At 41.7% G+C, this 24,139-nt stretch overlaps 1 protein-coding gene and 1 long non-coding RNA gene across 2 annotated transcripts in view; both read left to right on the forward strand.

Annotated features, from left to right (window-relative positions):
• The window catches only part of bves (blood vessel epicardial substance), a 69,053-nt gene extending 56,653 nt beyond the window's left edge, over positions 1-12,400 (forward strand). The window contains exon 8 of the mRNA XM_036133341.1: positions 11,879-12,400. Within this exon, the coding sequence (XP_035989234.1) occupies positions 11,879-12,003 (125 nt within the window). The 3' untranslated portion in view covers positions 12,004-12,400. The remainder of the gene's footprint in view (positions 1-11,878) is intronic.
• On the forward strand, positions 4,947-7,551 carry LOC118561323. Its single transcript, XR_004929952.1, has 2 exons — positions 4,947-5,233; positions 5,790-7,551. It is a non-coding gene; the product is annotated as an uncharacterized LOC118561323 (long non-coding RNA).
• Positions 12,401-24,139: the final 11,739 nt, after the last annotated feature.

A 24,139-nucleotide genomic window follows, 5' to 3' on the forward strand; every position in this document is an offset into this window, starting at 1 on the left:
TAACCCAAATGAGATGAAAAAATGAAAATAACAGAAAAACAAAGCCAAACCAAAACTCAACCATAACAGGTAGGATTATCAAAAATCATTGCATATGTGGACTGGTGGAATTAGAGTGAAACCAGAGACAAAATATTGTTTAAAGTTATTTAATGTTTCATTAATAACTCTCTGTCTGTATTGTCTGGTGATGATCAGCTCTTAAGCTGACATCAGGACAATGGTTGAAAGGGATGAATTCGAGCACTAGCGATCTTTTAACAGTAAACTCTGCACACACACATAAAATAAAGGAGTGACAACTTCTTTCAAGTTCAATAATTTATTAACAGAAATTAAATGAACATCCAGAGAACATCACTATACAATGCTGTTTATCTGAATCTTTTAATTAATAAATCCTCTCTACTAGGCTAGTGAAACTTAACTAAACTACTAATCAAAATGGAGATAAAAAGAAAGCTAAGCTAAGGAACTATTTACATGTAAAAGAACACAAATGACAAAAGAAAAGTGGTTGGTCATCATCAGAGTAATTCAGTGAGTTTTGTTCACTACAGATCTGATTCAAAGAGCATGGAATGGAGTTAAATTAGCTAATTTAGAAAAACCATTCACCATGCAAATCCTAGGTAAACAAAACATTATTTGATTAAATAACATTTTGTTTGAGTTAAAAGAACCAAAGTTCATCTTAAAGAATGTGAATTGAAGTTAAATTAGCTTTACTAATTCAGAACAACATTTGGTATATGGTTCAACCCATTCACAATGCAAATCCCAAGTTACACAAAACATTGAGGAAATAATATTTTAGAGAATGATTTGCTCTGTAAAATGATTTACTTCAGGGACGACCGATCTTATTGATACGATTTTACCTCCGGTGCTAGAGGTCGCTGTAGTGATCGGTTGCTAAATCGGTTAAAGTCTCATAGCTCTATCGACCGATGGCGGAGCAGAACGGTCAAGCTTTATTCTTGGAATGGGCCTTTGTAGAAAAAACGGAACCGGAAAATACCAAAAGCTAATACCATTTTGGCTAGCGGACCTAACAAATAAAGCTTTTGTTTTTAGTCATAATGAGTGGGCTGGATACGTAAAACATTAATGTCCCATCAATGTATGAAACCCTTGTGGAGATAACTTTTGTTATAACCATAAAACACACTCAAATGATATCAGCAACAACATAAAACGGAAGGCTAGCGTAAGCTACCTCCATTAGTCCTTTGTTCAAAGACCCATGAACAAAACGATTTGCAAAACATTTCCCAAATGAACCATTTAACTTCTCCCTCTAGTTTCCCTGCCCAAACCTGTTGGCGCCTCATGTGAGTTCTGTCCACTTTGGTCATCCACGGAAGGCAGTGAAAAGCAGGAAAGTTGTTGGTTTGCTCTTGGCGGGGTAGTGGCTTAGCAGCTCTGTAGCCTAGCAACATGTGGTCAGGATTGGAGGCCTGATGTCCTGCAGACAGCCCTGACCCGGTCACGGTTTCAGCAGGTTCTCCTCAGCATTCGAAAGCGAACCCTTTGTCGCTTCCCTGTAAAGGCTGACAAAATAAACAAAGCTGTTTTTGGCGTGGCAGGATTTCTTCCTCCTGCTCCTGATGCTGAGGTTAAGACAGCAGACTTAACTCTGATTTGCCCTGTTATCCCCGGGCGAAGAGGAATCTCTCCCAGGTGCTGGATGGTGCATCTTTCGGGCCCATCTCCCTCCTCCAATGGCCCAGGCAGGAAAGAGGTGAAGGCTGGGTGGCAGTTTCTCCCGAGGCCAGGCAGGTCGTCCGCTCCGCAGAAGAGAAGCATTCCCCTCTTTCGCCTGGTCTCTCCATCGAAGCAGGCAGATGAGTTTAGCAGCACTCTCCGTGCAGCTGGTGGGCTATGTAGGCCTTGATCCCCATGGTGCTAGCTTTCTCAAGCCAGTCCCTCTTCCCCCCTGGGAGGAAGGAATGGTGACGGCTGGTAGCTTTGTCCTGGATAAGTGGTCTGAGAGAGAGGTACTGAGGGTCTCATGTTTGCAGCAGGGGTGGAATTCCTTTTGTTACCTCTTCCATACTACCGTTCAGAATTCAATCTGACATCAATTATTCATCATGGCATTAATATGGCACAACAATATGTTTCGGAGTATTTATTCACAGACTGCTCCACAAATGGCACACTGTATTTCATAAACCATTCTCGTTCAAGGATGTTTGCTGTAGTCTTAGCCTTCTGATCACATGTAGAAAATGCTTGGGTGAACTTGGTAAACATATCTGTCACCACAAGAACATTCTCTCATCCATCTGAGGAAGGCTCCAAAATGGAGAAGTCTACAGCAAAAACTTCTAGTGATAGTGTAGGCAAAAATGACTTTACAGGAGCGTGTATCTTAGGCTGGGGCATTTTACTTAGTACACACCTTTTACACTTTTTAACCCATTCCTGGACATCCTCATACATTCCAACCCAGAAACACCTTTGTTTGAGAAGACTCTGTGCATTCTATGCCCTGATGTCCCATGCCATCATGGACATTCAACAGGATGCTTCCCTCAAACAACGAGGCAACAGGAGCTGATGACACTCATCTAGGTGCACATCCTCTATCACCCGATAGAGTAGACCGTATACCTCTTGAATTTGCTGAGTAGACACCCCACAGCTTTAATTGGACCAGGCCTCTCTCTTCCAATGGGTCTTTTCTTCCTGTCCAAGAATTGCAGAACATGGTGATGGTGGGTTCTGTGCTCTGAACTGCTGTAACTGACCTTGACAATGGTCATCTTCCTCACTCGACTCTATCTGTGAAGTACTAATTTGTCTGACCTGATAGCTCTTAGTCCCTGCCATCCCATGCTCAGTACCAAAAGAAGTTCCTCTCCTCACATTGCAAATGGCAATACACTGATCAAAATCTAAGTCATCAGGATCTGGATACGGCTCCCCTGCTAATGGCTGCTTAGAGAGGGAATCTGCTGCAGTAATACAATGACCGGAATGGTAGATGACTTCAAAGTCAAATACAGCTAGTTGCACCACCAATGCTGCTGAATTGTCCCCAACTTGGATGTCTTAAGATGCCAGTGGGTTGTTATCAGTCAAGACCGTAAATTTTGAACCAAGCAGGTTCCCTCTGAATTTCTCAGTGAAAACCCACTTAATAATAATAATAATAATAATAATAATAATACATTTTATTTCAAGCGCCTTTCAAAACACTCAAGGTCACTGTACATGTAAAAACAATAAATGGTAAAAGCAGTCATCATAATTAAAAGAAACAACACAAATTACACAGAGGAAAGTAATATAAAATCATAATGAAAAGGCAATCTTGAACATGTGGGTTTTGAGTTTTGATTTGAACACGGGTAAAGACTCGGTATTGCAGATGTCAGGGGGGAGAGAATTCCAGAGTGTGGGTGCAGAACGAGAAAAAGCTCTGCTCCCCATAGTTTTAAGACGGGCTGAAGGAACAACTAAGTGAGTGGTAGAAGAAGATCTAAGTATGCGGGAGGGAGTAGAAATTTGAAGTAAATCAGAAAGGTATGGAGGGGAGAGATTGTGAATACCTTTAAAAGTAAGTAGGAGGATTTGGAACTGAATTCTATACTTCACAGGTAGCCAGTGGAGCTGCTGCAGGACTGGGGTGATGTGATGAAAAGAGGGGGTTCTAGAAGTGATGCGAGCTGCTGAGTTTTGTACTGACTGAAGCTTGTGAATGGATTTTTGAGGAAGACCGAAAAGAAGAGAATTACAGTAATCAATGCGGGAAGTAATCAGACTATGAACAAGAGTGCAGGTGTAGCTAGGGGAGAGAGAGGGGCGAAGGCAAAACAAAAGGCAAAGAGAAGTTAGCATAACTTCTGCTAAGGCTGGTGGCCATTTTGACCGTGTTGCATGATGGGAGTCAGTGACAATTTTGACCATAATGCATCATGGGAAATGTGGTCTGTCACGTCATGAAATGGCATAACAATAGCATTCTGAAAAAAAGTTGTCTTGTGGTACAACTTGCTCCCAACGTGGGATACAGTATACTTGATCTAATGTGCTATTGTCTTTGGCCTGCTTCAATTGAGAAACCCAGCGTAGAACAGCTGAAACGTGGGTTAAAATGTAGAGGGCTCAAAATGAGCAGAAAGAAAGCAGATTTGGTAGAAAGGTAGGTGAGCCTGTCCTCTCCTCTCCCACAACAGATTAAGCTTGAGGAAGAAACCTGCTAAATCCACCTAGAATTACAGCTAATACTAAGAAAAAAAGTAAAAAAAAAAAAAAAAAAAAAAAAAAAAAAAATATATATATATATATATATATATATATACATATATATATATATATATATATATATATATATATATCCTTCAGTAAGCGGTTACATTGTCACAAGATTACATTGACTCACAAGGTCCTGCGTCTGACATAAGTGTCAACTTCTTAACTGGGCTTCCTTTCTACTGTCTTCTAATCATAAGCCCTACCCTTTTTTTAACCGATCCATGCCGAGTTCGGACCGAGCTTGGATCAGTTAACCGTGCTGAGCTTGGTTCTTACGACCATTTTGCACATCACGCTAGCACGGTTCCTCGCCTCCTAGTGACGATCTATGGTACTACTGCTCCCTAGGATTGAAGGAAGGAATCAAGCAAATAAAAATGGCGGCGCCCATAACATTCAGTCTAATCAGGGCTTACAGATGCAGGAACAATGACGGACGTTGAGGTTCACTGCTAAGCAGAATCATCACTGGAAATTGTGTGGCACAGTAGGGAAGCTAGTATTTTTATGAATGTCTGAAACCGTGAAATTAGTCAGCTGACTGTAAGGAGATGACGTGGCCTGCTCATGCGCTCTTTGTTATCAGAGAACCGAGCCAATGTGTCTACTCTGGTGTTATTTCTTTCTACTGCGTCCTTCCTCTTCTTCTCATAAACATGAACGTGGTTTGCTTCTTATGACTCTCAGCCATGTTCAAAGTCTACGGTGAGAGCAGCGGAGCTACGATGAATGGCTAAACGCTAAGCTAACCACTAATCAAGCCGCTATGCTAACCAGATAAATAAACACTAGAAGTGCACATGCACAATCAGTAAGCAGAAGCTCAGAGGGAACGAGCATAAAAGATTGAGAAGCATGTGTCTGCGGACCCGGAGACTGCAATGTCAGACCCGCAGTTCTAGACCCCTTCTCTTGCACCACAGCTCCATCTTTTTCTGGATGAATCAACATGATTGGTGATAAGAAAGTGAGTATTAAACTTGAATCAAATTGTTTATTTAATACTGTCAAACTATGGTTGTGTTTAATTTGAGAGTTAAATTGCAGTGTGCTGTGATGAGTTTACAAGTTTTTAACACCATTAATAATGATACTTAAGATGCCGTTTTCCAATTGAAGATAATAATTTCTCTAAGGTAGGTTTAGCTTAGCTTGGAAAAGCTAATGGAGTGACCCAAACATTTAGTGTAATTAACTGAAATTAAGCGAGGTACAATGACGATTCAAATTTAATGTTAACAACCATATCAAGGAAGAATAAATGTGTATGTATATATATCCATATATAGATAAATAGATATATGAAGCTTTACTTTTTTGAAAAAAAAAGACATTGCAAAAACAAATTAGCAGTTAGTGTATTCAAAGCTTGTAAATTCTGCATTATCATGACATCATGAATAGAATAACACTTAATTTAGTATTTATGTATGTTTTAAAATATTTACATTATTACTCAGTTACCTATATTTTTAGAATGTATGCTTAAAAAACTAAGACTAACAAGGCTCTCTCTTTTTCAGATGTTCATAACTGTCCAGCCTTTCTATTTTCAATAAAATGGAGGAGTTTAGCTGCAAAAGTAAGGGGCAAATGATGAGAGAAGGAGACCTGTTACAATGGTAGGTATGTTGTCAGTACAGAATTAGCCGTTCTCCAGAATGTTTAGGTGTAGACTGAATATTTACGTGTTAAGGAAAAATATTTCTGTCACAATCTCCAGGTGATTGATTTATTATTAGTTTGACGTCCCTGGGGATCATGCAGATCTGTCTGTTCCACAAGTTGGTATTTTTATTATTCTTTAGATATGGTTCCTATCATTAGTCAGTATTATGTTCATTATAATTTAAGTAGTTTATTCTTTATTTTAGATCCTTATTTTTCAGCCTCTGTCTTCAGCTCAGTCATTAGTGGGTTTATTTATTATCGAGTCTGTATATTTATCAGGGTCTTTGCATTATTTAGATTCATTTTTCTGCTCAGTGTTAACCACTTCCGCCTGTGCCCTTATCTCCTGATTCACTCCAGCTGCTCCTCATGCCTTCTTTCTCCCTCTCCTATCAGATCTGTGCCCATATTCACAAAGAGTCTCTCAGAGACCACCTATCTTAGCTTAAAATTCCTACCTAGGAGTCTTAGCTTCAGAGTGATTCAGATGTTGCTGAACAACTCTGAGTAAGGAGACGGCAGACATTTTTATCTGCGTCAGGAGTTGTGGTTGATCCCATGGCTAGGTGTGATGCTGTCTTCTAAGAGTTGTGATTGGTTGATGGTACAAGAAAATAGGAGAAAAATTAACTGATTAGACTGGATTAAGAAATGTGTGTCTTGATGAAACTTATTCATTAAATGTATTGTCACACAGCATCAAAATGTTTAAATGTACCTTGTTTACATCCTCATCATTATTTCTGATTTGCTTATTGTTATGTTTACTAACCAGTCAGTGCTTTATCTCGTTGATATAAATGTGCACTCACATGTCATTATTTTACTGGGATTTCATGCTTGTATAAAGTGGCAGAACTTGGCAGAACGACCAACATAAAATGGAGAAAAAAAGGTTATTTGTAAATTTCTCCTCTTTTATTCATGGTTATCCAACATTTTTACTAGTATTTATTTATCCTCAATAAAATTACGTACTAGAGTTGCACCTTTAATCTGTCGGGCCGCTGAAGCTGATTAATTTCCCCCTTTTGGGATAGTAAAGGTTATCTTATGTAGACATTAATAATTGTATCATTGTTAAAGAAGTTTATGCGCTCATTTCCTCCACTGTTTAGGTGGTGGATCAGTCAAACAGCTCTCTCTATTTCCACCATCTTCCTGCTTCAGACACTATTAGGCTCGATAAAAGTCCTCTTCAATACTTCTAACACTGTAATTTTAGGAGCTCTCTGAAAATCTCAAATATTCTAAGACAAACCTTAGAATTCCGGAAAAAAAGATTTTTACTAAGATCACTAAGAGCTACTTTTACTCTTAGGATTCTTTGTGAATATAGGCACTGGTTTCATGTTCAAGTTGTTGCTTATTTTTGTTCCTTACTCCTCCTATCTGCTGTTATATTTGCATCATTTATTGTTTTGGATTACATCCTTAAGTTTAAATTGTTTTTCCATTAAAATCTCACAGGAACTTTACTCTTACTTACGACTGGGTCCTTACTACACATCATGGCAGTTTCTGTTTTCAGTTTTGTGATAGATATATATTCTCTCTCTTTCTGCAGATGTACCTCTTCTGGGATATTGGCCTTTAATAAAACATTTAAAGCTGCTTCCGTGTTTCACAGTTTTTGTCTCAAACTCACACGAAAGAACTTAAAACTGGACACCACAGACCAAAAATTCTTATATTTTCCTAATAGGTACGAATTTTTGATATAACAGAGTTGGGTCAGACAAATATTGAGAAAATAATTTAGAATTTGATCAAATCATAAAAGAAAAACAATGATCATGCCGAACAACAGCTGGGCATAAACAATTAAGCAAACCACAAATTATTAGAGGAGCATAGCCACGTTATTTTACTTTATTTATTTATATGTCAGTAACTCACTCTGGTTGCATACAAAGTTTTTATGAAAGATTATCATGTTCTGTTGGCCTATTAGTTATTATGGTGTTTTATGCTTTATTTTTGCCCAGTTTATTAGTAAATAAAGTTGTTTTGGTTAATTTACGATATTAACGAAAGTACGTACTGTGCATGCTCATCGAGCGCATGCTCCACAGCTAATGGTTATAAGCATCTCCCAGCAAACAATTAAGAAAGGTCCAAGATCTAGTGAAAAAAGCACAAAACACTTTTGATTCCAAGAGGGGAAAGACTGGAATGTCGCTGGGAATACAGTATGAACGTTGGTGTCCACTGAAGCGGACGCTAAACCTGCTGATTGCTCTGATGTGACTCAGAGTTGATTGACGTGAGTAAATGCTCTGATATAAGGCTCTTAAAGTTTCTGTAGATCGGTGCATTCAATTAATAACAGCTGGTCTTCGGTCACGCCGAGCTACCACTTCACTGCGAGGCATTGCAGAGGGTCAGGCTTGGTCCGGCATTATTTACAATTGATCTATAAATTAAGCAAACCGGCATTATGAAAGTTCTGCGATAATGTCGCTAGATGTTGCCATGTCTGTCTATGTTAATCGCGCCTGAGAGCAAATTATTTTTAGACTCAAAAAGGACTATCAAAATCCAATCACGATTGAGGCTTAGTGTATATAACCTTATTTTAACATGATCAAATAGTTTTTGGTCTTTTTTTATAAGCATATTATGTGGCTATAAACCTTTAAAGTTAAGGTTTAAGCTAGTGTATTCAAAGTTTTTAAGGCACCCTACAAACTTCATTTGGATTTTACATTTTGATTTTAAAAAGGATAAAACAAGATAAGGATAAAAAGGAAGCCTGGTTGCTGCAGGTATGAAGGATCTTCAAAATCTCTCCGTCCTGTATTGAACAGAGGTTCCGTCCACCATCATGTTCTGATCCAGCAAAGTGCCATGAAGCCGGTGACCTGAGATTGCTCAGTGTCTCTACCACATCCCTCTGAATCCATCAGGCACACATGTCTAAAGTCATTTTATTTACATTAAGTTATGTTACAATACAAAGTACATCAGGATTTTTACTGTGTATCCTCGCAATCAAGTCATAGAGAACCTCAAATAGTAGTAGCAGCTGTGAATGAGACTACATTTAATAATGTGTACACATGTTTTATTAAAATTAGCTGAATTTGAATTATCATTATGTAGACATCATTGACATCTCATGATGATTGAGAGCAGAAAGAGCAGGCACAAAGGCTGGAGAACTCAAAGCTACCAAGCTTTCCTGCTCTCAGCTGAAGCGTGTGAATGTTTGCACACACACACACACACACACACACACACACACACACACACACACACACACACACCTATAAATATTATGTAATGTTTGTTTCAGCATAAAGTGTTCATGTTAAACAATCTTTTGACTATCACTATTTCCATCCATCCATCCATTTTCTTATTCCCTCATGGGGTCGCGGGGGTTGGTGGTGCATATCTCCAGCGTTTCGTTTTATGTAATAAACCTTCAAACTATTCGGTAGGGGGATGCGTGAGATCTCTAATTAAAATCAGTGTTTTAAGTATAGACATTATATACGTAGACACCTCATTACGTGCTGGAGCGCATCCTGCGGCACCACCATCTTGGATGGGCCTCCACTACTCTAAGGCTGGCATAGGAGCCAACGAGTCAATGCACAGGAAGCGACTTTGCCCATATTTTCTGCAGCTTAATAACTGCAATTACAACAACTGCCGATAACTACTGAAAGTAGATGATGCGATGCACATCACCATGATTTTATGTTTATTAATTTATCGCTGTATTTCACAAATTAAGGCTGAATCACGTTGCCAAATTAAGTACCCAGGAGTTAGAAAGTGCCAGCACATGCAAGAAGCTGTGCAAACTAGTTGTTTTTCAAAGGTCTTCAGCTCCAGACTTATTTGCAAGCAGGGTAGTGTAAGACACTGGAATGACCTGGAAATTTTAAATAACCCTTTTCCAGGCATTTAAAAAACTGTGTATGCACGTGTGCATGCACAGCACACAAAAATATGAACAAATTATTGTTGGTCTGTAGAGAAGGCTCAGGATTGTACATGTGAGAGAGTGAAATAAATTTAAATGAACAATCCAACTTCTTTCTTTGTTAAAATATAAAATGTATTAATCTATAAATTTATTAATTTGTAATACTACATGTCTCTTTGTTTAAGAGCATACAACAATTTCAGCATTGTTTATACAATGTATTTAAACATCAAAACACGTTTTATCATGTATGACTGTAATGATTACTCCTGGTGAATCTGATATTCAGTCAAACACAGTTACGTTTTAAAAGATTTATTGAAAGGGATGAGTCGTGGTACGGGAGGCAGGCAAGCAGAACCAGATTTGAGAGGGGCAGAATATGTAGGATTACTTTTCGTATAAACTGTCAGGTGGCAACTTTCTTGCACTTGGATAAGTTGTTACACATAGCAATGATCTCAAAACACCAATGTTCCCATGTTTTCATTTGCACATTAATAAGTTATAGCTGATTAAAAATCCAAACTGTTGTGCTCCGGTCCAAGAGTTGACGTGATTCGGGTTTTGCTGCTCAGCCAATCAGATCGCTGTATTGTCAGCTGTGCGAGTTCAATTAGTTCATCATGGCTGCGCCCGTAAGGTGTTGTATGCATCTGTTTCCAGATGAAGAAAGCCCAATAACAGCATTTTCATGGCTTTGCTTCAATCCCTCATACTGAGCAAGCATGAAGCGACAGTGGGAAGAAAAACTCCCCATTAACGGGAAGGAAAACCTCCGGCAGAACCGGGCTCAGTATGAACGGTCATCTGCCTCGACCGACTGGGGTTACAGAAGACAGAGCAGAGACACAACAAGAGAGACAAAAAGCACAGAAGCACACATTGATCCAGTAATCTGTTCTACATTAAATGGTAATAGCGGGTGAGCCGTCTTCTCTGGATGATGTCACAGTTAACAGACCGCCAGACCAGGTGTACCTACTATGAAGATAAAAGAGAGAGAACAGAAAGTTAAAGCAGAAATGACAACACGTAATGCATAATTGAAGAACAGTAGAACTCTATAGAGTGAGAAAATTAGATCCTGATGTCCTCCAGTAGCCTAAGCCTATAGCAGTAAAACTATAAAGGTAGCTCAGAGTAACATGAGCCACTCTAGTTATAAGCTTTGTCAAAAAGGAAGGTTTTAAGATTAGTCTTAAAAGTAGACAGGGTGTCTGCCTCACGGACCAAAACTGGGAGTTGGTTCCACAGGAGAAGAGCCTGATAGCTAAAGGATCTGCCTCCCATTCTACTTTTAGAGACTCTAGGAACCATCAGCAGACATGCAGTCTGAGAGCGAAGTGCTCTGTTAGGAATATACGGGGTAATCAGAGCTCTGATATATGATGGAGCTTGATTATTAAGGGCTTTATAAGTTAGAAGAATAATTTTAAATTCTATTCTTGAACACACAAACATTCTAATCAGTAAGAACAAACTGTTGTAAGGGGCCTATGCAAGTCAGTTCCTTGCTCATTTTTTCTTTTGAAGAACAGTCAAACTAAAACGCTGCATTCAATTCACTTATGTTTATATCATCAACTTAAAAATCAAAAGTAACATCAAAGAATATTTCTGAAAAGACCAGAAAGAATATATTTGAGCCTGTATGCATAATTGTGAGCCAGTATGGATACAACTCAATGTGTTAAACCATTATTCACCTTAAAAGGAAACAAACCATCTGATTTATAACAAGCGTGAATATGGTGGAACGTTGATGATATAAAGGTTTTTACATCAGTTACACCACAACCTCTTGAAAGGGCTCTTCATAATGTATTAAAGACACTCACAGAGCTCCAAGGGCTTTAGACGTGCTGATCAATCATGAGAGCTCTGGGGGTGTTTCTGATTGTCATCAAGTCTCAGATTTGCTTTTTCTAACCCCAGTGCATGATAAATTTGCATTTCAAGTCTTCCTAAGAGATTTAATGGAAACATTTATACTTCTAGAAAAATCACCTGAAACCAAGTCTTCGACTAAGATGAAACCTATAGAGGAAGGCATGGAGGATGATGTTTTTGAAGAATCAGCCTCTTCTCTCCAGCAGCACAAAGCTCCAACCAAAGAGGTGTAGTGAGCAGATGAAGAACGACCTGAAGGGTTTTATGGCCTTGTTTACTGCCTGACTGCACCACTGATATCCTGTCACTGCCAGTCAATGTTCAAGATGGTGTGGACATGAGTTTTCATTTATAAACAGTTTGTTCATCAGGAAGCATGAGTTTGAGTGTTTGTTTAGAAATCTATCTTTTGCAAAAAATTGTTTTCATGAGAAAATCAAGACAACTTTGTGGTTTGATGGAATGCATATGAAATGTTATGTTAGTATCCAAAGTTTTGTCACAAGATCTTTTGCATTTAGGCTTTTTTATTCTTAGTTCTGTATGCTTCTGAAATTAGTACACCAGCTGTCATGGTTCTGTTGGAAATTCAGTGCTTTACAACATTAAATTTGTGCAATCTGTCATCTACTCTGTTTTTTCTTTTCCTCCTAAGAGTAAAGGTTGAACCAGCTGCTCTTCTGTACTGTTACCCACCAGTTACCCCATTGAGACAGTGTCTTTCTCACGGCCAAAACTGAACAGATTAAAAACGGATCTAAAAGGAGCAAATTATAAAAATGTCTTGAAAAATCAATATGACTAAACTTGAACCAAAAAAATAAAACAATTATTTTTTTTTTTAATTTCCTTTATTTAACCAGGTAAACCCCGTTGAGATCTGGATCTCATTTTCAAAGGGGACATGCGCAGAAATCTGCAAAAACACTACAACCTGGTTACAAAAATAAAACCAATTAATACATATGCACAAATATAAAACAATAAAAACAATTGAAAAGCAGTGACACTGTTTCATACAAGCTTGTTGTCTATCTTTAAGAACCGCTCGAAATAAGTCCAATGAAATAGTTTCCGACATCTTGAGCTCAGACTGGAGCTGATTCCACGCTATGGGAGCCAACACACTGAATGCTTTCTTTCCTTTATCAGTTCGAACACGAGGAACATGTAGAAGGATAAAGTCATTTGAGCGTAAAGCATGTGAAATACTAGATCTATGCAAAAGAGAGCTTAAGTAAGTTGGTGTTAGTCCAAGTAGAGATTTATATATCAGGATCATCAAATGATTGTTTCTCCGATCACTTAAAGGAGGCCAATCAGCTTTTGCATACAAATCACAATGATGTGTCAAACGTCTACTCCCAGTTATAAACCTTAAAGCACAATTAAAAACAGTATTCAAAGATTTCAGACATTTGGTTGAAGCATTTATATATAAAACATCTCCATAATCCAGAAGTGGCAGGAATGTTGCTGCAACCAATTTACTTCTAGCTTTGAGTGAGAAACACGGTCCATTTCGATAATAAAACCCAATCTTCATTTTCAATGTTCGTAATAGATTTGCTATATGATTTTTAAAAGAAAGTTCATTATCCAGAATAAAACCAAGATATTTATAATTACTAACAAACTCAATTTGTGCACCTACTGCAGTGGTAAGGAATAGAGGGATTTCTGGTAGTTTAGCAGAGTGTGAGAAAACCATTGCCTTAGTCTTATCCACATTCAAAACCAACTTCAAAGTTTGTAAACGTGTTTGAACTACATTAAAGGCAGACTGTAAATACTGTAGTGCCTGTGATAATGATGAAGAGTTGCAGTACATTATTAAGTCATCAGCATAAAAATGATAAAAAGCATTTGACAAGTTGACGCACAAATTATTTATATAAATGTAGAATAAAAGTAGACCCAGAATTGAGCCTTGAGGTACACCATTTAAAATAGTTAGAGTAGAAGACGTGTAGCCAGCTAATTGGACTCTGTGGGTTCTGTTTGACAAGTAATCAGCTATCCACATGGTAGCTTGATGTGAAAGCCCAATTTTGTGTAGAATTTCAATTAAAAGCGTGTGATTTACTGTGTCAAATGCCTTTGATAGATCGATAAACAAAGCAACACAATGTTTTTTGTTATCAAGAGCCTGGATCAGATCATTGATTAAATGTGGTTTATTAAATATAAGGTTTGTCTCTCCAAAGACTTTCTGAAAATCAGATTGATTTATTTTGTCTTACAGAAACCTGGCTATAAGAGGACTATGTTAGTATAAATGAGTCAACTCCCTCCAATTATTTAAATGTCCACATTCCCAGACCTACGGGAAGAGCAGGAGGAGTAGCAACCATCTTTCAGTCTGATTTATTAAGTAGTCCTAGGCCAACTTATAACTGCAATTCTTTTAAACATTTTAATGTTAGTTTCCCTCATCCAAACTGCAAAGCAATAAAACCTCTTCTCTTTGTTGTTTTGTATTGTCCACCAGGCCCTTACTCTCAGTTTTTGGATCAGTTCTCAGACTTCTTATCTGATTTGGTGCTAAACACCGACATGGTTATTACAGTGGGGGATTTTAACATTCATGTTGACATTGAATGTGATAACCTTAATGTAGCCTTTAAAATGAGCCTAGATTAAATTGGTTTTGCTCAAAATGTGCATAAACTGATGCACTCTTGCCTCCATACTTTGGACCTTGTGCTGACATATGGAATTGATTGTGAAGAATTAGCAGTATTTTCTCACAACCCTGTCCTATCTGACTATTTTTTAACAACGTTTGAGTTCAATTTAACTGAGTTATCCACCCCTAAAATAAGGTTTCATTATAGTAAATCTTTATCAGATAATCAGATAATGCTGTATCAAACTTTAAAGAGTCTGTCCCTCTTTAATATCCTCAGTATCACAGAAATGCCCAGCAATGTTGGCAGCAATGTTGTTGCTTCCCATTCACAAATTGACGCCCTTTGTTGACGGTGTCACTTTCTTATTGCGTTTTGCATTAGACGATGTAGCTCCCTTGAAAAAGAAGGTGATTATTCAGAGGAAGCTGGCTCCCTGGTTTAATTTAGAACTGTGTTCTTTAAAGCACAATGTTAGGAAGTTGGAGAGAAAATGGCGCTCTACACATCTAGAGGAATCCTACTTAATCTGGAAAAACAGTCTACTATTGCTGCTCTAACCCTTCGCAGAGTTAGAGCAACACATTTTTTATCATTAAAAGAGGAGAAAAAAGAAATCCTTGATTTCTTTTTAGTATGGTTGTCATACTTACCCAGAGTCATAGTTCTGTTGATCCATACATTCCCTCAGCTCTCAGCAGTAATGACTTTATGGGATTCTTCATAAATAAAATGTATTCCATTAAAAATAAAATAATTGTCATCCTTCCAAACATGATTACATCGTCTTTAGTAAGTGAGGCAGCATTGGAGGAATCTTCACAACCTGATCGGTGTTTCAACTGTTTAGAAGCAGTAGAGCTTTCTGAGCTATCTAAAATATTAGCCTCATCTATACCTTCTACATTATTAATCTATCCTTAGTAAATGGATATGTACCACAGGCTTTTAAAGTAGCTGTTATTAAACCTTTATTTAAGAAACCATCTCTTGATCAAGATGACTTATTAAAATTACTGACCGATATCTAATCTTCTTTTCCTAGCTAAAATTTTGAGAAAGTAGTTGCTAATCAACTATGTGAACCCATACAAAGTAATAACCTATTTGAAGAGTTTCAGTCAGGCTTCAGGGCTATTCATAGCACTGAAACAGCTCTGGTGAAGGTCACGAATGATATTCTCATGGCCTCAGATAATGGACTTGTGTCTGTACTTGTCCTGTTAGATCTCAGTGCTGCATTTGATACAGTTGATCACAATATTCTCCTAGAAAGACTTGAACATACAGGGATTAAGGGGAAAGGCTTGTTTAAATCTTATCTGACTGACGGATTCAAGTTTGTTCATGTTAATAATTGTTCTTCAAACTCTAGGTTTACTTGTGGAGTACCACAGGGTTCAATCCTTGGGGCAATTCTCTTTACTATATATATGCTTCCAATTGGCAAAATTATCAGACAGCATGGGATTAATTTCCACTATTATGCTGATGATGCTCGGCTATATTTATCCATAAATCCTGATGAATCCAGTCAATTACTTGACTATATGTCTTGATGACATCAAAACCTGGATGACTTTAAATTTCGTGCTTTTAAATTCTGACAAGACAGAAGTTGTAATCTTTGGGCCAGAGTCCTCAATAAATAAACTGGATGGCATTAAATTAGCCTCTGGTGATAAAGTAAAAAATCTCAGTGTTATTTTTGACCATGACATGTCATTAAAATCCCATATTAAACATGTTTCAAGGGTTGCCTTTGTTCACCTGTGGAATGTTGCCAAAATTAGAAATACTCTGTCCAGGGGTAATGCTGTAAAACCAATCCATCCATTTGTTACTTCAAGGCTGGACTATTGTAATTCTTTACTATCAGGAAGTCCACAAAAAGCAGTTCGAAACCTTCAGCTGATCCAAAATGCTGCTGCAAGAGTTCTGATGAAAATCAACAAGAGGGACCATATTTCCCCAATTTTAGCTTCCCTTCATTGTCTTCCTGTTAAATCAAGAATTAAATTTAATATTCTCCTTCTCGCATATAAAGCCCTTAATAATCAAGCTCCATCAGATATCAGAGCTCTGATTACCCCGTATATTTCTAACAAAGCACTTCGCTCTCAGACTGCAGGTCTACTGGTGGTTCCTAGAGTCTCTAAAAGTAGTATCGGAAGCAGATCCTTTAGCCATCAGGCTCCTCTCCTGTGGAACCAACTCCCAGAGTTGCCTCACGGACCCAGTTTTGGTCCGTGAGGCAGACACACTGTGTTACCTTCCAGCCCTTCGTTTCTAACCGTAGTACGGAACTGCTGGTCATGAAGCTAAGACCTGTCTCACCTTAGCTTGGCTCGTTGCGGCTGGTAACTAGCAGTTCTTGCTCGTGTTCTTGACGCACACGCACAGAGGAGGAGAGGTGGAGTTGTTGTACATACGGACCGGGCTTTATTCGGCACTTTTCCTCATTCCAGTACAGTACTTTTATGACGGCAGAGTGGAGCTTACTCACCAAATGCAGGGCTATTAGGCTGTCACCACAGTTATTCCACAAACACAGACTAGTCGGGAGAGACACACACTCCATTCCGCGTAACGTCCTCCCTCTAAGACCACCCCCTTAAAGGGAAATGCTCAGGCCGGTAACACTACCCCCACTCTGGATGATAATTAATTCCTTAATATCACTCCAGGACACACTAAATATTCATCAACAGAACACCAGCCACTATATGATGAACATCCCCATTAAAGGTCACACCCCCCCCCCCCCTCCCCAAAGAGACTGGAGGTACCTCAAGGTTAAAGGTCTATGTCCATAAAGTGTCCACAAGCTCAAATCATTACACCATACCTGAAACGGATGCAATATATGGTTTATATTGTCCATACCAAATATGTGCACAGCACTGAAAAGAGGTAATGGTTCAGTCCACATTACTCATACTAATGTGGGAGAAACCCTCCGGGAGACCAACTCAGAAGGAGCCTATACTGGATCTGGGTATAATTGCAGCCATGTAAATTAAACACTTAGGTTTACCCCTACTGTACTCAAATCAAACTTCCAGTTAGCGTATACAGGTGATAAGATAAACCACTTAGCCTATTAACACTTCGCTTCTGGCTAACAGTAACAACTGAACGTACCAATCACTCTCTCATGACTTTGGTAACAGGTTCTACCGCAAAACTGGTAAACATTTTAACAGAGAACATAGATTTTTTTTTTAAGTTCCCTTGCTCTCATGGTGTTCAGTGACCCACCCAGTCACCAAACATGTCTGGTCTTCTGCGCACCCTCTGTGGGTGCTGACGAGGTTTGGAGCTTGCAGGAAGATGACGAGTCGGCCTCTCCGCGGAATGCTTAGTGTCAGTCTCATCCAGCCGAGGCTGAGCAGAGCTATCAGGACGATCACTGTCCCACGATGGAACTGGAGACGAGGAGCAGGCGCCAGGTAACAGACTGTCGTCTGCTGCAGCTGAAGGCGAGATGCAGGCCTTCCCTGTAGACTCTCGGGCGGAGCCCTCCAAATCAGACGAGACGCGGAGTCCCACAGTTCAAGGGAACCGTTGTCGGTGTTAGAGGCACCTTCATCTTCAGCAGCAGATGCCGTCCCTTCCGGCGCTGACATGTTGATATCTCGGTAGATCCAGCTGTTGTCCAGCGGGGTTCTGGAGTGGTATGGCTTGAGTTTGTCGTGGTGAACCACTCTAGCCTTCGATCTTGGACTCGTTTGGATGCAGTAGACTAAGTCGTCTAGTTGACCTACAACAAAGTAGGGACCCTCATACGCCGGCAGTAATTTCCGTACTTTGTTTTTCACTCTCTTGGTACCACTCAGACTGGGGCACCAACCTGGTACTGGACTTGGCAGATATTTTTATTGTACTGTCTTTTAGCACGCTCTGCCGCTTTCCCCAGAGCCTCTCGTGCCGGCTGGTGGGAGAGCTCCAGCCGATCTCTCAGCTGGAGGACATACTCTGGAGGGGTGTTGGGGCTTCCCTCATCAGGTGGCAGACTGGAGACGAGATCAACAGGCTCAGTTATCTCACGGCCGAAGAGCATCATGTTTGGTGTGAGAACCGTGGAGCTATGTTTGGTTGCACGGTAGGCCATGACTGCATAGGGGATCATTATATCCCAGTCCCAGTGGCATTGTTCTGCAGTGGTAGCCAGAATTTTCTGGAGGGTGGCATTAAAACGTTCCACTTGGCTGTGGGTGAAAGGGGGTAGTCCGCGTTTTCTCAATCCCTAGCAGTTTACACATCCCCTGGAAGACAGCTGACTCAAAGTTGGTGCCCTGGTCGCTGTGGATGGTATGGGGGGCTCCATACCTACACACCCACTCAGAGACGATCTTTTCGGCCACTGTCAATGCTTGCTCATTTGGGACAGGATAAGCTTCCACCCACTTACTAAAATAGTCTTGCACTACTAATATGTAGCGGTTGTGCCTCTCTGTCTCATTTCAAGGTCCCATCAGGTCAAGTGCAATTCTCTCCATTGGGGCACCGACTCGTACTGTGCCCATGGCAGCACGGGGAGTTTTCTTGGGACGGGCTTTGGCAGCACAATCAGTGCAGGTGAGGCACCACAAGGTGACGTCATCTCTCATGTTGTACCAGTAATACCTGGTTTTAAGACGCGCCACAGTCCTCTCTGCTCCAAAGTGTCCGCCCACTGGACCATCGTGCATCTGCTCCACCACAGGGTTGAGCAGTGAACGAGGCAGCACAATCTGTGAATACTGTACCCTGCCTTCGGTGCTGTAGAACTTCCTCATCAGGATTCCTTCCTTCCTATACAGTCTTTTCCACTGTGCCCAGTAGGCTTTGGTAGGGGGACTGCAGGCTGCTATGCTAGCCCAAGATGGCCTTTCTACTCCCTTTTTCCATCCACGTTAGCACTGGTGCTATATCAGGGTCTGTCTTTTGGGCTGAACTGAGCTGCTCCAGGGTCCACCCACTGAAGAGGTCTTCGTGGCTCACCTCACTCACATGGTGAATGCTTGGGTGAGCCTCAATACCACTGCTGCCGCTGACTCAGGAGTCTACCACCCCCACTATCAGTGAGCCCGGTTGAACCACTCTGTCATCTGCACAGCCATCAGCCTTCACTACCCCCACTGGCGGTTCCCCCCGAGACACGGTGGCAACCGCCCCTCCTTAGGCTGCACTGTACCCCTTTATGCTGACGCGGGCTGCTGAGAGAGGGTTCCGGAACTGTGCAAGGGCAGGAGGACCGGCAGGGTTTTCTGGAGAGAGCATCCGCGTTCTGGTGGCTTCTCCTGGGCTGATGGATGACCTGGAAATCATATTCCGCTAGCTTTTTCAAACAGCATGCTAGCTGACCCTCCGGCTCCTTTAACCGTGCCAACCAACGCAGGCTGCTGTGGTCGGTCCGGATGGTGAATGGTCGGCCGAGCAGGTACTGCCTGAAGTGAGACGTAAACTCCACAACTGCCAGAAGCTCCAGTCTGGTGGTGCAACAAATCTGTTCTGTAGCTGACAGCCTCCTACTCCCATAAGCTAAAACTCTCTCCTCACCCCCTTGCATTTGGGAAAGGACAGCCCCTATTCCCCAGTCACTGGCATCAGTGTCGAGGAATAGCTCACCTTTGTCGAGGGGGTAGCCAAGAACAGGAGCAGAGGTCAGCCGCCGTTTGAGCTCTTCGAACGCCTCCTGGCATTCAGCTGTCCAGCTAAACCGTGCATACTTTTTCGTAAGTTCGTGGAGTGGTTTGGCAATTGAGGCAAAGTCAGCCACAAAACGTTGATAGTACGAGGCCAGGCCCACAAACTGCCGTACCTCAGAGACGCTTTGCGGTGTGGGCCAGTCTTGGATCTGCTGGATCTTTTTGGGGTCAGTGGCCACACCTTCAGCTGAGACGATGTGTCCAAGGTAAGCCGCCTGCTCCTGAAACAGGCAGCACTTGGAAGGCTTCAGCTTTAAGTTGGCTCCCCGCAACCTGGCGAACACCTGCTCCAGCCGCGCCATCATCATAGTGCGGTCCCGCCCCAGGACAACTATATCGTTGAGGTAGACAAGGCACGTTTCCCATTAGAAACCGACGAGGACTCGGCATCAGTAGCTGTAGCTGACAGCCTCCTACTCGGTCCATAAGCCTCTGGAATGTGGCGGGCGCATTACACAGCCCGAAGGGCATCACTTTCCACTCGAACAGGCCCTTTCGCGTGCAGAATGCAGTGACTTTGCGGGCTCTGGGCATCATCTCCACCTGCCAGTACCCCGACGTCAGATCCAGAGTGCTGAAGTACCTGGCCATGGATAGCGTGTCCAGGGTGTCTTGTATGCGAGGGAGCGGGTAGGCGTCTTTGATCGTCCGTTCATTCAGGGGCCTGTAGTCCACGCAGAGTCTGTGGGTTTGGTCTTTCTTTTTCACCATCACAATCGGTGCAGCCCAGCTGCTGTTGCTGGCTTGAGCTAGGCCGGCCTCCAGGCTCTGATGCACCTGCTGGTCTGTCGCTGCCTGCTTATCCCTAGCCATCCTGCGCGGGTGGCTGCTTTACAGGTGGCCCAGGAGTGGTCATAATGTCGTGCTGCACGATGTTGGTTCGGCCAAGGTCAGTGGGGCTGGCAGAGAAAACATCTCCATAGGACAGCAGCAGGGAGGCCAGCTTATGGTGGTCGACCTGTGACAGGCTAGAGCAGCTCTCGGCGTACAGAGTCTGCAAATGAGGGGGTACAGAGGCAGAGATGGGGTTACTGGGTTAAAACATTGGGGCCTCCAATAAGCTGGACTGGACACATAACACCGACGCCCTGTATAAGAAGGGCCAGAGCCGGCTCCACCTCCTCAGGAGGCTGAGGTCCTTTGGAGTGAGCCGGCCTCTGCTAAAAACTTTTTATGACTCTGTGGTGGCCTCAGCCCTCCTCTACGCTGTCGTCTGCTGGGCTCCTGGCAGTGCAGAGCGGGACAGAAAGAGACTGAACAAGCTGGTGAGGAAGGCCACTTCTGTCCTGGGCTGCCCTCTGGACTCTGTGGAGGAAGTAGCTGAGAGGAGGGTGTTGTCCAAGCTCACATCCATCATGGACAACACCTTCCCACCCGCTGCACCAGACTGTAGAGGAGCTGAGCAGCTCCTTCAGTGCAAGACTTAGACATCCTGTCTGTAAAAAGGAGCGCTACCGGAGGTCATTTATTCCTGCTGCTATAAGATTTTACAATGCTGCACTATAACTGTGACCATAACTGTAATAATTAATGTGCAATAACCAATGTGCAATAATCTATTTAATACACTGTCCTACAACCCGTGCAATAATCCTGATGTAGTGACTTCTGCTGCTATCATCACCTGAACATAAGTCAGCCCACATGTATGTATGTATGTATGTATGTATGTACAAATGTATACAATGTATATGCACGTACATACGCGTAGGTGCGTATGTAAGTAGGCGCATAGATATATGTATATATTTAAGTATATAGATATGTTTATATATATATATATAGACCACTAAGAATGTAAATGAGACATCATATGCCCATTCCTATTTCCTTTTTTTTGTATTTTTTTGGTATTCTTTCTGATCCATTGTATATATGAAGATTCACTGTATATAATTGAATGCACCTTCCCTACTCTGCACCTTCTTGTATGAGCCGATGTGACGAGTGAATTTCTCCATTGTGAGATCAATAAAGACTATCTTATCTTATCTTATCTCAACACTTGGGTAGATTGGAGGACTCCTGCCACAGCCCCTTTCTTTAAGGTGACAGGTGAGGCACCAGGGTTGAAGACCCAGATGGGGATGCTGGCAGGTGGTTGTGGCTGCACCAAAACACGGGCCACTAGGACATGGTGCTTTTCAACAAAACTTTTGCAGGGGCTTAACATCATGTCTCTCTTAGCAGTATGGCAAAGGCGGGAGGCACCAGGGACAGCATACTCACGCCCCGGTTCCAACACGGTTGTACATGCCACCCTGACGAGGTGCGCCTCAACCTGACGGCTGGGGTCGAAACGGGGAACCCTCTCGCCGAAAAGGGTTATATCCTGGCGGCCATAGTCCAGGCAAGCCTGCGCCTGTTGCAGGAAAGGGTGTCCCAGGATAACTTCAGTGCTCTCTGATGTGTCAGCCATGATAAAGTTTACCTGAGTGGTTCTGCTCCCAACGTGCACAGGCAGGGTGACTTCTCCAAGGACTGCCAGGCCGTCTGGCCCAATGCCCTGCAGAACCTGTGCAACAGATGGCTGAATTGGGGGCTTAGAGTCCCCGGGGATGGAGTTAAATGGTGGAAGGGCAACACATTCCTCCGTGCTCTGGAATCCAGTAGAGCTGACGGGCCAGGCTGAGCCTGAGTGCTGATTGGCTGGCGCCGCTGAGCCATGTACGAGAGGGGAGGGGGAGCGGGAGAGTGCTGCCGTGACAGCGCGCTGCAGTCAGCGCGCCTGCTGACTGACACTGACTGAAAGCATGTGAGCAACATGCGTTAACGCGCGATAAAATAAATATCGCCGTTAATAGTCTAATGAATTAACGCGAAATTAACGCGTTAACTTGCCCAGCCCTAATATATATATATATATATATATATATATATATATATATATATATATATATATATATATATATATATATCCATCCATTTTCCAAACCGCTTAATCCCTCATGGGGTCGCGGGGTTGCTGGTGCCTATCTCCAGCGTTCACTGGGCGAGAGGCAGGGTACACCTTGGACAGGTCGCCAGTCTGTCGCAGGGCAACACAGAGAGACAAACAGGACAAACAACCATTCACACCTAAGGACAATTTGGAGAAGCCAATTAACCTAACAGTCATGTTTTTGGACTGTGGGAGGAAGCTGGAGTACCCGGAGAGAAACCCACACCATTGCACATATAACATATATATATATATATATATATATATATATATATATATATATATATATATAATTAGGGCTGGGCAAGTTAACGCGTTTAATTTCACGTTAACTCATTAGACTATTAACGCGATATTTTCTTTAACACGCGTGTATAACGCATGTTGCTCACATGCTTTTATTTTGTGAAGGTCTGTTGCTGCGGTATAGGGGTTTGAATCAGAACAGTAGGTGGCGATAATGCGCCAATAACCTCGCTGGTCAGCAAGCCTCGGATTCAGAGGGAAGAAAAGTGCTGCCCGGAAAAAAACAAAGCAGACATGGGGAAGGCGGTGTTTCCCGCAGGAATTTGCTTAGGCGGAGGCGGTGAGTTTGGCAGCCGGAACAAGTTTTGTGCGGAGCGGGGGGGGGGGGTCTGCAGCGACGCCGTCGGTGAAGTCGCTTCGCGTTTCAAAGTATCCATGTATTTTTGCCTGTTTTCCCCAGCCATTCACTATATGCACGCCGAGAAAGCAACAACAAAAAAACGCGTTGTTAACGTCAAATAAATGCAAGCAACGCAAGCATATCGAGTTAGCAAGCATTTCAGTTTAAAGTTCTTCCAGCAACGAATATGACAGAAACATAGTTAGTTGTAACCACTGCCAAGTTAAACTTTGGTATTGAACATAAAATGGTAATGCTGCTCCCTGCTGTTACCTTCAGAAGTTGCCTGTTTTTGGTAGATTTTTTCCCCATATAAAGAGAATTCCCTGTCAGTGGCAATAAGCTTTAATTTATTATTATTGCTATGTTTTGTTTTAAATGTTTTAAGTTAAGCTTTACACTAAATATGTGTTACTGATAAGTGCTACAAATGTTACAACACTTTTGTTCATATGGCCG

This window comes from Fundulus heteroclitus, unplaced genomic scaffold, assembly GCF_011125445.2.
Source record: "Fundulus heteroclitus isolate FHET01 unplaced genomic scaffold, MU-UCD_Fhet_4.1 scaffold_61, whole genome shotgun sequence".
Classification (NCBI taxonomy): domain Eukaryota; kingdom Metazoa; phylum Chordata; class Actinopteri; order Cyprinodontiformes; family Fundulidae; genus Fundulus; species Fundulus heteroclitus.